Source organism: Balaenoptera ricei, chromosome 3 (assembly GCF_028023285.1).
Source record: "Balaenoptera ricei isolate mBalRic1 chromosome 3, mBalRic1.hap2, whole genome shotgun sequence".
Taxonomy (NCBI): domain Eukaryota; kingdom Metazoa; phylum Chordata; class Mammalia; order Artiodactyla; family Balaenopteridae; genus Balaenoptera; species Balaenoptera ricei.
The window spans coordinates 172,975,281-172,986,905 of NC_082641.1; the positions used below are offsets into that span (position 1 = coordinate 172,975,281).

An 11,625-nucleotide genomic window follows, 5' to 3' on the forward strand; every position below is an offset into this window, starting at 1 on the left:
GCATTTAAAAAATAAGGGGCGGGGGGCGCAGAATTCCCTGGCGGTCCAGTGGTTAGGACTCTACGCTTCCACTGCAGGGGCCCTGGGTTCGATCCCTGATAGGGGAATTAAGATCCCAAAAGCCACATGGTGTGACCAAAAAAAAATAAAGAATCTGAACATATTTGGTTCTCTTTGACAAATCAGCCTAATGGAATGACAGACATCCTTGTAACAGCACTTTACAATGTGTAAATGAGCGACTGAGAAGGGTGGGCCTGATGCCTGATTACATAATGCTCAAGATGGAAACATCTAAGACAATAAGTTAAGATTCACAGCACTTACAAGTTTTCCTGGCTTATAGGAATCATTTCTCATACTCAGGAAGGCTCTATGGCAAAGCCCTTAAATTTACAAACGCTTTCTTGTTAGAGTGAAGCATCACAGGGATCGAAGTGACCAGGTGTATGAGGGAGCCCAGTGGTACTCAGAGGCCCCTCGGAAGTGACAGCTCAGTTCCACAGCTAAGGGGCTCACCTACCTACCTTAGACAAAGAACAAGCAAAAGACGTTTAGGGGGAACTTCAAAAACTCAAGAAGAATCAGTGTTTGGAATTTCGATGGTAATAAAATTATCCGTCATGAAATCCAAGAAATAAACCAGAATAGTCTTTTCTGCACCAAATATCAACCACTGAAATCCTTAACACACACATGCGCACACATGCACACTTGGCCCCAGCATGTGCAAGCAGGGGGCTTAGAACAGGAGTTCCCATTCAGGGACAGCCACAAGTTCAGATCAACACATCATATGATACAAATGTATATAACAAAGGCTGGGATTTTATTTCCAAGTTGACACATGTAGAAGGCACACGGGCAAAGCGATGGCTTTGGGGCACGGGAAGGAGAGATGGGGAGGGGCGTGTCTGAGGTCCCCCTACTTCCACCACCCACTAAGCGCACTTGAGACAGAACCAGTGGTGGGGGCTCCCACCCAGGGCCCTGAGGGTCCTACTGGCTCTGGATGAAGCCTTGGGACAGCTCCCCAGGCATGATCCCCCTCCTCCCAGGGGGCAGGGCTCTGCTGGCCCCCCCAGCTGGAGGGACCAGCTTCCTGGGGAGGGCCAGGATCAGAGAGAGAAGAACAGGATGAGGACCAGGAGAAGCACCCAGCAGCACCACAATGGCACACCACTGTCGGCGGTCTGGCGGCAAGAGGGTCAGAGTTCACAGAGGGGAGGCAGCACCACCCACAACCCACTCCCCCCACTGCCGAATTGCCACCCCCCTCCAGGGGACTCACCACTGGTCATGTGGGATACTTTGGCCATCTTCCTGAGGACCCCATCCATCCGGGACTGGGTGTGGTCCATCTCATGAACAAAGGTGTCCAGCATACTGCCGAGATCAGGATGTCATCAGCCCCTGGAGGGTCTGTGCACACCAGTGCAGCCGGCCGAGGGTTCCTGGCCCACCCCCGGGGTCCTGGCCTCACATGCCCTGCTCATCTAGCTCCTCCCCGACGCGGCCGGACATGTGTTTCAGAACCTGGATACTCCCAGACACCATTTCCAGTTGCTGATCCTGCTGGTCCATGATCAGCTGCAGGTTGGAGGGGTGGGAACTGTGGTCGGCAGGGAGCCCTGAGCTGCCTGAAGGCTCCTCCAGCCCGGGGCCTCCAGCCACCCACACACACCTGCTGTGTGGCCTGCTGCTCTTCAATGTAGCGAGAGGTGGTTGAGACCACACTGGCGTCCAGCAAGTCACTGGATGACTTCAGGGTGGCTGGCTTGCCTGTCAGCATCTGTGGAGGCCAAGACCACAGGCTCAGGGAGGGTCGCCCACTCATGGCAGAGACAGACAAGGTTTGCGGCAAATTTAGATGGTGGTTTGTCAGGAAGGCAGTCTCTGGAGTGGGACGGCCTGGGTTCCTCAGAGCCACCACTTACTAGCAAGGTGACCCCGAGGCCATATCACTTGACTTCCCTGTGCCTCAGTTTCCTCATCTGTAAAATGGGGAGAGCTATAATTCCTGTTTCCTGAGGATGGAATAAGGATTTAATGAATTAATCCAGGGAGAACAGTTATTATCCTATAAACACACGTATTTAAGAATTGAACTTTAATACCCAAAGCAGCACACATGGAAGGCATGTGGACCCTGCTATAGGACTCCAAGCTGCTGCAGACCTCAGCCCTCCACCCTCCCAGACCCCGTGTGGGTTTAATGGGTGAGGCTGCTGTTTACAACATGCAAGAATGAACACACAACATAGAGGGAAAAGGTGTACAGACAGAGGCAGCAGAGAGAATGCACACAAAAGGCATGAGTGGGTACACACATGGGGCAAGCACACCCACAGAGGGAAATGGTGTGCATGCACAAGGCAGATGGGGATCCACTCAGAGGTCAAGTCCAGAGAGGTCAACTGCATACACAGATTAAAAAGGTAAGCATCAAATCCTGAAAACAGTAACACAGAGAGCTAAAAAAAAAAAAAAAGAAAGAAAGAAATAGGCCACCCCACACACACAGGAAACCAGTATAAACCCACAGGAGAAGGCAGAAGAGATTATACACACAGAGAGCGCTCAGGTGTACACATCCAGAAAGAGCAGGCAGGTAGACAGCATGGAGACAACTGTACACAGAGAAGATGAGCACTGACACAGAGGGTGGCTTGCACTCAAAGTGGAGGGTCACCCCGAGAGACAGGGGGTGAGGATATTGGGTCGGGACGCCTTACCTCTCTATTATTCCTCTCCATGAAGGCTATGGCTGCGGGGCTGACCATATGGTCCTTCATTTCCTAGGGGCAAGGACAGCATCAGAGAGTAATGATACCCCAACCTCCCCACCCTCACCCCACTGGAAACTCTCTTCACCTGGACTGCTTCCCGCATCCTCTCCACAAACACCTTTCTCTCCTGCAGGTCTCCGGCTGGGAGCTTGAACTTGCCTGGGTTGGCTTCCACTATGCGTAAGTCGCGGGTCAAGAGTCAAGGCCAGAGCCCGACAGAACGCCCTCCTCTGCCTCAAAGCCCTCAACACCTCCTAGGTGTCCAGCCTCCCCGAGGGCTGGCTCCCACCGTCCCCTGCCACTTCAGTGGGCTCTCCCATGCCGCCCTCCAACTCCCCAGGATATCGATGGTCTCCTCCAGGTCCTCGAGGTCCCACTCGATGCTGCGCAGGCCATTCCGCAGCTCATTGGTCGTCCAGTCCAGCTCCTCGCGTCCGACCGCCGCGCCCTCATGCAGAAGCTCGCACCACCGCTGGTACAGCCCTCGGGCCGTGTTCACCGCCTTCTGCACCTCGCTGCGGGTAGGGGCACAGCGGGCGCGGCTGGGGGCAGGCGGTCCTCCCTCCCACCACTGCGCCCCCAAACGAGCTGGGGACTCAGGAGACCCTCATATCCCACTGCGTACCCCTCCCACACGGCCACGGGGCGATCCCGACGGCCGTGCCCAGAATGCCTGACATGCTCCGGCTGGCACGCGGGCACTGGCTGGCAGGGGGACAGCACACCCTCTGTCCTCCCCCATCGCTGTCACTCACCCTCGGACTACAAAAAACGGATCTTCGAGAGACATGTCACGCCCCTCACCCGCCCGAGGCCGAGCCCCCTCCCCTCTCGGCCTGGGAAGCTGGTTCCCTCCAAGAGGTGCAAAACGAGCCGTCACCCCCGCCCCCCGTCACGTGACCCCTGCCATCATTGAGAGCTGGGCCGCCAGGGGAGAAAGAGAGGCCTTGGCAGCCCGAAGTGCGGAAACATCCGCTCTCTCTTTCGCCATCTTGGTTGTGGGCACAGACGGCTTCCTGTCTGCACGTACCTCCCCTTCGCGTCCTGGTCCCCGGAGGTGTCCTAGTTCTGTCTGGCTGGGTTCGACTCAGAGCTCCAAATCCCTCGGTTCGAGACCCAACCTCTCGGATTGTTGCTGCGCAACCTGTTTCCCTTCCGGGCAATGTAAATAATAATAGTCTCCTTTAAATCAGGCGAGATTATGGCTGGGGAAGGGGCTCGTTCAATTCGTAGATCATCTTCATGGGCTCCCTGAGCCTGCGCCTCGATCCCGTCCTAGGAGATGGGAGATGAGAGATGGTCCCAGTCCAGGGTCGGGAGTGGCAGGTTTGGTAAGGAGTATTGGGAGAGGTTGTATCCCCACCTTCCCGCGGGGGCAGGGTGAAGTGCGGGCGTTCTGTGGGGAGTTCTGCTGGACTCTCCCCTCCTCCTCTTTTCTCCTGCGGAGGAGGGACGCCTCGAGATCGCCCTGGGGCGGGTTGGCCGCGAGTGGGGGCCTGGAGATGCTTCTGGGGGGTAAGGTCTTTCTGGGTGCGATCCTGGGCGTCGCGGGAGTGGGTGTGGTGGTGGCTCTGAGGATGGTCTGCAGGGAAGTCCTCTGCTTGTGAGGAGGGGTCAGGAATGTCTGGAGAGGGACTCATAGGGTCGCCACCTGTGTGACAGAGCCCTTCTGTGTGGGGTCTCCGGGAAAGCACTTTCTTTATGGGCGGGGGCGGCAGCTGTCGGCTGAGTGGGGTCCTGATCTCGAGCGGGATGTCTGAAGAAGTCCTCGGAGGGTCGCCCCCGTTGTGTGTCAGAGATAGCGTCTGGGCTGAGGATGTCATTGTGGAGTTTCGGGGGGGGGATGGGGGCGTCCTCAGCAGGTTGCCGTAATATGTGGCAGGATCGCTGAATGGGGACAGTTTGGGGAGAAGTCTTTTAGAAGAGAGAATAATTGTTGTTTCCGTGTGCCGGGGTTGGGAGTGGGGGACATGAGCATGCTCCAAATGTGCACGAGAAGAGCAATTTTTTTGGCGGAGGGGCAGGAATACATGAGAGGGGGCCTGGCAGGGTCTCCATGGGGGGGGGAGAGGCGGGGACAGGAATGTAGTGGTCCTCAGGGAGTAGCTGCTTGTGTTGGCAAGGTCTTTGTGTAGGTCTCTGGGAGATGGCGTCAGTGTGAGCCCTGAGGTGGCCCCTACCCGCCGGCAGGGGGCTTTCCGGAGAGGCGTCACACCTTCCTGGCCTCCGGAGGGAAGTAAGCGAAACTTTCTTCTCCCTCTCCGCGGGCCCGCCTGGACGCCGCTCCGGAAACCGGGGGTTCCAACCAGCTCTAGCGGCTGGGAGAGGGAGAGCGGAGGGGGCCTGCCCGGAGGGTAAGGCACCACCCCCGCCCGCCCGGAAATGGCCGGCTAAAGTCTTGTATAGAGATCCTGGCCCCAGTCCTTATATGGGCATACGGAAGCGGCTAGCGCGCATGCCCTACGTCATTACTTCCAAATTTAGTTGTGGAAGTCTGGCAGATCTAGTGGCGGGAAGGTTCGCGCACCAGTGCGGGGGTGTGTGTGTGGGGAAAAGCCTCCCCTTAAAGGGCCCGCACCACGAATGAATGGAGCTGTTCGAACAATTCTGCATTTTCTGAGGAACTGGAATTAGGTTTTCTTGGATCTGTAGTGCGTAGCGGAAGGTGGGGCCGATGTTTTCTGTCTATCTGCTCTATCTCTGCGTTGCTCAGTTTCTAGGTCCTATCCCAACTCCGCCTCCCGGGAAGCAGAGGCGGAGCACGGCTGCGTCGTTTGGGGGACCGCAGCCACATGTTCACTCGGGCTGTGTTGCGGCCGGGTCCTCCGCCTTACGAGCTCCACACCCACGGTGGATTTAGTGCCGACGGAAACTGGGGTTGGGGGGGCGGAATGCTCAAAGCGGAGCGCAGAGATGGCAGCCTGGGCTGCGCTTGTGTCTGCAGACGTCCGCCGGCCGTGTAGTGGGCAACTTTGCCCTAGAGCCAGCCAGCGTGTCCCGCTTTCTTACCGCTTCCAAATGAGGGAAAGACGGGGTGGCGGACGGGGGCTGGCAGACGCTGGAGAGACCGGAGAGCTTCAGGTTACACTGGTCCCCTTTCACCGCCGTGGCTCATTTATTCGTTTAGCAAATATTGGACGAGTCATTCTGCCTCGGTTTCCTCACCTGAAGAAATAAGATATAACTACCCTCCCCGGAGTGGAGGTGAGAGATCAATGAGATGTTTATGAAAGGAAAGCCTTTAGCGCCTGGCACGTAGTAAGAGCTTAGTAAGTGTAAGCATCGTTATTGATTAAAAAAAAACAAAAACAAAAACAAGACATTAATTAGGCGCCTGGTAGATGCTAGGCACAGTTCCCACGGGGGATGTACCGGTTAGAACCCAAGTCTTCCCGGGCGCGAAGGGAAACGTGCCACGTACGACCCGCAGGGGTCTCCAGATGCAACCCGTGGGTGGACCCTGAGCCCCACCCACGGCCACTCTCCCCTGGGCCCGCGCGCGGGTGCAGTGGGGGGCCCTGAGGAGGCAGACCACCCCGAGAGCTCAGCTTGGACTGGGGAACGCTCCTCCTCACACGAGTTAGGGTCCCTTTTCTTTGCTCGGTAAATTCCACCCTGTCGCTTTAAGGAGTCTCTCGGCGCGGAGCTGTGGAAAGCCCGGATGCGGCTTTCTGATTGGGCGGGGCGTCTCAGTGACTTCACTTGGGGTACAAAAGGGCCTGGGTGGCGGGCGCTGGGGCAGAGCGTCCTGGCAGCGTCTCAGCGTGGGTTGGCCCGTAGAGAGAGGCGTGAACGGGCGCCTTGTTCAACGTGCACCTGTCACCTGCCCTGCCCAGCCCAGCTGGGAGTCCCCGCCGCCTTCGCCCCTCCGTCAAGCAGCTATGGAAGTGCAGAAAGAGGCGCAACGCATCATGACCCTGTCGGTGTGGAAGATGTACCATTCGCGCATGCAGCGCGGTGGCCTGCGGCTGCACCGGAGTCTGCAGCTGTCGCTGGTCATGCGCAGCGCCCGGGACCTCTACCTCTCAGCCAAGGTGGAAGCCCAGGAGCCCGAGGTGACCTTGCCGCCCGCCCGCTCCCCTGACCCTTGCCTGCACCCGCCGCGGGAAGCGGAAGCCGCAGCAGAGGCAGCGCCCTCCGACGGTGAGCAGCCCTCTCCGGAACCCATGGACACGCAGGAGGCACCGAGAGCGGAGGAGACCCCTGCCCGCTGTGCCCAGCGCCCCGCCAAAGTCAGCCGCAAGCGGCGGAGCTGCAGCCTGAGCGACGGTGGGGACGCCGCACTGGTCCCGAGTAAGAAAGCCCGCCTAGAAGAAGAGGAGGAGGAAAGGGCCTCTTCGGACGTCCTTGATCGCCTGCAGCCCCCTCCGGCGCAAGCGGAGGGCGCCTTCCCCAACCTGGCGCGTGTCCTGCAGAGGCGCTTCTCCGGCCTCCTGAACTGCAGCCCCGCCGCGCCCCCGACGGCGCCGCCGGCGTGTGAGGCGAAGCCGGCTTGCCGCCCGGCGGACAATATGCTGAACGTGCTGGTGCGGGCCGTGGTGGCCTTCTGAGGGTCCGTGAGCGGCGCTACCAGATCCGAGAGCGCAGGCCGAACCGTCGGCCAGAGTGCGCAGACCCGAGGCGAGGCCCACCCCCGGGGGAGCGCCCGCGGAAACCGTGGAGAGGAGCAGCCGCCCGGGCTGCCGAGATGCCCTGAGAGGGACTCTACCCACGGGGTGCCGTCGCCACATGTGTGCAGCGGCGACACCGAGAAGCCTGAGCCGGGGGCGCGGGCGCCTTCCCCCAGACCTGCTGCGCCCACAGGTGCTGTCTTAACGGACTGGGATGTGGACCTTACCCTCTCCTTCTGGGACTTGGAGAAGGGAGCTTTGGTTCTTTAAACTCCTCAGGGTCGTACTTTATTTTTTACTGGGGGCTGTGGTGCCCTTTCAAGGTTTTTCAATAGTTGGTGTTTGCGTTTCCAACCTCAGAGAATTCCAGGCACTCCCCTTCCCCCTCCAGTGACATACTTGTGCAAGCGGTCATCGTTGCGTCATGGGCAGACGTGGGGAGCTTCCTGTTGCCTTGCGTGGGTGTGAGGCCTGGGAGGAGGATCTGGGGTGTGGACGCCCAGGGGAATGGGAGGAGGGCGGCCTGAGTCACTTCGCCTCCGCGTGTTGTGGGTTATTGCCCCGAGCCCCTACGCCTTCGGGGGCAGAGGGCAGATCTAATTTCAGGTTAAAATTTTTCTCATCTGGTGTGTTAGAGGTGGGAATATGTTGACAGCCTCAAGCTTGATCCTCCCTCAACCCAGACGTTCCTGGTCTGAATCACAGAAATGGGGGGAGGGGGTTGTTCAGAGCGCTGTAAAGCTGAGCTGGGATCAGTTGCTGGTGAGACTGGGCCAGTTTGGGGGGAGGGGGGTTCTGTTTACCTTTACTGTGGTGGATTCTGTTAACTCCATCTGTCTGGCCTTTTTGCTAGAAACGCCAGATAGGAAAATAAAGACCATTTGAAGAAATAGTCTGTGGAGCCCGTCTGGTTTTCTTCCCTGGTGGGGGAGGGGCAGGGTTAAGGGGTCAGAAGCTGGCTGGCGGCTTGCTGGGGCCCCAGAAACCGGTCTGACCGGCTACCACGTGGGCAGAGTGGGCGGGAAGGGGCCGGGCCCCTTTTCTTTGCCAGAGCACTGGGTGCTGATTGTCTAGTGCTCTGACCTTTCCTTAACCCTCTCACGTTTGGGGGTTCCTTGGACATTCTCCTATATTTCTGGCTGGGTCAGAGTGCTTTCCGAGTTCAGACGTTTGGGGGATACTTTGGGTACTGTGCCCCCAGCAGAGTCGGGGGACCACACCTCCTTGGAGACTTGAAGGATGTCTCCCAACAGTCCTCCCCCCTCCCCCCCCCCTTGATTAACTGAATCAGCAGGGATCCCACAACTGGGGTGGAACTGAGCAGGTGAGCTTTGGAGCACCCTTTATGCCCAGTTCCAGTCTTTGGCGGTATAACTGTGTGGTTCAGGCAAGGAGGTGTGCTCCCAGCCTCAGTTTCCTCATCTGCAAAGTGGGCCTCAACAGCTTCCCTGCGAGGCTGTAGGTTTAGAAATACCTGTGAGAGCGCTTGTTTTCTTTGGCCCCACCCCATCCCCAGGTTAGCCCCCCAGAGAGGAGGAAACCCTCACAATTTCCCCAGTGCTGGTTTAGGAGAGTGGCTGTAGACGCTGCACTGGGGGGTGGGGGGTGGGGGCTGTTGGGAGGACAAAGGAGCCGCAGGTGCGGGCGGTGAGGGCGGCGGGAGGCGCCGGGAAAGCTCCCGCCCCGCCTCCAGACGGCAGGCTCCGCCACGGCGGGCCTCCCGAGACCCGGGGGACCTGACCCCGAGGGTTGAGGGAGGAGGGTGCGGGGGAGGGGCGGCCCCGCCCCCGAATGCTCTCCCCTGGCTCCCCTCCTGCCTCGTTCACCCATCGCACTCCCTCCTCCCTGCCTCCCTCAGGGCCCCCCAGGGGAATCTCGCCTCCACCTCAGCCCGTTTCCTTCCCGGGAAACGTGAAAGACTTTAGTGCCGCCCACTCGGGGGACCGACCCACAGCTCCGCAGTGGGATGTTGGGGGACTGGAGCCTCACACGCCTCGCGGTAGCTCAATGCGTCCGCGTGGGAGCAACTCCCTCGAGAACCTGGCCCGGCCCCGGGAAGTCCCCGGCGGCTGGGGAGGGGGCATCACTGCGCATCCTGTCGCAGGAACCGCCGGCGCTTCCTTCCGCGGGAAGCTGCTTGGCCGACCCCCGCCCCCGCCCGGGCCGCCTGGGGGTTTCCGGTACCCGGTCACTGGGGGCTGAGGGCTGGAGGTGATGCTGTGGGAGACAGGCCAAGTGCCCCTCACATACATCCGCTTAACGTATGCCCTTCCCCAAGACCCCATGTCACCCATCAGAAGAGACAAAATTGAAAATTTGTCACAACGGTCGACATTGATGAGCCATGGAGTTTCCACGCCATTACATGGCATTGGGTTATTGGGACAAGCCCTCTGGGGAGTAATCGATTGGACAATAGCTGTGAAAACTAAAACTGTCACAGATCTCATGGCCCGTGGATCCCCACGGAACCTCAGGCCTGGAAAAAGAGGCTCCAGGAGGGTATTCACTACAGCATTGTCCAAAACTGACACAAATTGGGGACTTCCCTGGTGGCGCAGTGGTTAAGAATCCTCCTGCCAATGCAGAGGACACGAGTTCGAGCCCTGGTCCGGAAAGATCCCACATGCCGCGGAGCCACTAAGCCCGTGCGCTACAACTACTGAGCCTGCACTCTAGAGCCTGTGAGCCACAACTACTGAGCCCGTGAGCCACAACTACTGAAGCCTGCGTGCCTAGAGCCCGTGCTCTGCAACAAGAGAAGGCACCGCAATGAGAAGCCTGCTCGCCGCAACTAGAGAAAGCCCGCTCGCAGCAACGAAGAACCAACACAGCCAAAAATAAAATAAATAAAATAAATAAATGTATAAAAAAGCACATACAGCAGATATTCACTACTATATGTAAAATAAACAGCAAGGACCTGCTGTATGGCACAGGAAACTATATTCATATCTTGTAATAACCTATAATGGAAAAGAATCTGAAAAAGAATATATATCTAGGGACTTCCCTGGCGGTCCAGTGGTTAAGACTTTGCCTTCCAATTCAGGGGATGTGGGTTCGATCCCTGGTTGGGAAGCTAAGATCCCACATGCCTTAGGGCCAAAAAACCAAAACATGAAACATAAGAAATATTGTAACAAATTCAATAAAGACTTTAAAAAAAAAACGGTCCACATGAAAAAATCTTTAAAAATCTATCTATCTATCTATGTCTTGGGGCTTCCCTGGTGGCGCAGTGGTTGAGAATCTGCCTGCCAATGCAGGGGACACGGGTTCGAGCCCTGGTCTGGGAGGATCCCACATGCCGCAGGGCGACTGGGCCCGTGAGCCACAACTGCTGAGCCTGCGCATCTGGAGCCTGTGCTCCGCAACAAGAGAGGCCACGATAGTGAGAGGCCCGCGCACCGCGATGAAGAGTGGCCCCCGCTTGCCGCGACTAGAGAAAGCTCTCGTACAGAAACGAAGATGCAACACAGCCATAAATAAATTAATTAATAAATTAAAATAGCACCCCACTCTGCTACCTACTCCTTTACCCTGTTCAGCCTTCTTTAGAGCACTGCTCACCTCCTGAAAGGATATATTTATGTTCTATTTAGCATCCATGGCCGCATATAAATGTCAATTCCATGAATGCCCAGCCCAGGCCTGAGTGAGTGAATGAGGTTGTCTGGGGTAAGCAGGTGCTAAATGCTTAATATTTATTATCTCATTAATCAGTGGCTTCCCATGGCTCTTAGAATTGAATTTCCCAAACTTCAGACAGTTGAGGGTCAGGATTTTTGTCATATCTGCTTAACAACAGTAGTATTATTTAAGTAATATATTATTTTTTAAACTTAACCCACTCACCATACTTAGAAGGTAACAGTGTATAAAAGTTACAATGAAACTGAAACACTGTCATAAGAGCCTGCTGAAACAGTAGCCAATGTTAGGTTCCAGACAGCTTTCTTTGTTACAAAGGAAGATTAGAAAGGTTAAAGATACATTATTGCCAAAGATGATCCTTAGACTAGCTGAAAAGGGAGAGACTCTGAGGGATTCATTACATTATTTAAATAACATTGAATCACTTTGCCCACTGTCCCAGAATTAGGAAAACTCTGCTTCTGGAAGAGGGACAAAACCCCTAAGACTGTCCGAAAGACTCTGCTTGATCTGTGCCCAGCCCATCTCTGGCTAATCTTGCATCATTCTCTGGCCACACTGATCTGCTT

At 56.8% G+C, this 11,625-nt stretch overlaps 2 protein-coding genes across 3 annotated transcripts; one reads left to right on the forward strand and one right to left on the reverse strand.

Annotated features, from left to right (window-relative positions):
* Positions 1-810: 810 nt before the first annotated feature.
* On the reverse strand, positions 811-3,642 carry STX10 (syntaxin 10). 2 transcript variants are annotated; one of them, XM_059919801.1, is made up of 8 exons: positions 3,545-3,642; positions 3,135-3,304; positions 2,875-2,969; positions 2,736-2,798; positions 1,685-1,792; positions 1,484-1,590; positions 1,292-1,386; positions 811-1,193 (listed from the first exon to the last, which is right to left on the reverse strand). In XM_059919801.1, exons 1-8 carry the CDS (start codon positions 3,577-3,579, stop codon positions 1,000-1,002), a joined length of 867 nt encoding a protein of 288 aa, XP_059775784.1. In that variant the 5' UTR covers positions 3,580-3,642; the 3' UTR covers positions 811-999. The 2 variants fall into 2 exon arrangements, with proteins under 2 accessions (XP_059775784.1, XP_059775785.1); XM_059919802.1 differs by having other exon boundaries at positions 1,105-1,193; positions 1,488-1,590.
* A 1,234-nt stretch (positions 3,643-4,876) lies between these two features.
* Positions 4,877-8,291, forward strand: IER2 (immediate early response 2). Its single transcript, XM_059918273.1, has one exon. It carries the CDS (start codon positions 6,671-6,673, stop codon positions 7,337-7,339), a length of 669 nt encoding a protein of 222 aa, XP_059774256.1. The 5' UTR covers positions 4,877-6,670; the 3' UTR covers positions 7,340-8,291.
* Positions 8,292-11,625: the final 3,334 nt, after the last annotated feature.

What these genes read in the sequence shown, in the direction of transcription:
- STX10 (XM_059919801.1), bottom strand. Translation starts at nt 3,579, where the DNA reads ATGTCTCTCGAAGATCCGTTTTTTGTAGTCCGAGG. An exon ending in GGATGCGGGAAGCAGTCCAG is followed by an intron (nt 2,799 to 2,874) that starts GTGAAGAGAGTT and finishes CCTTGCCCCTAG; the next exon opens with GAAATGAAGGACCATATGGT. An exon ending in GAGCTAGATGAGCAGGGCAT is followed by an intron (nt 1,387 to 1,483) that starts GTGAGGCCAGGA and finishes TGATCTCGGCAG; the next exon opens with TATGCTGGACACCTTTGTTC.
- IER2 (XM_059918273.1), top strand. Translation starts at nt 6,671, where the DNA reads ATGGAAGTGCAGAAAGAGGCGCAACGCATCATGACCCTGTCGGTGTGG.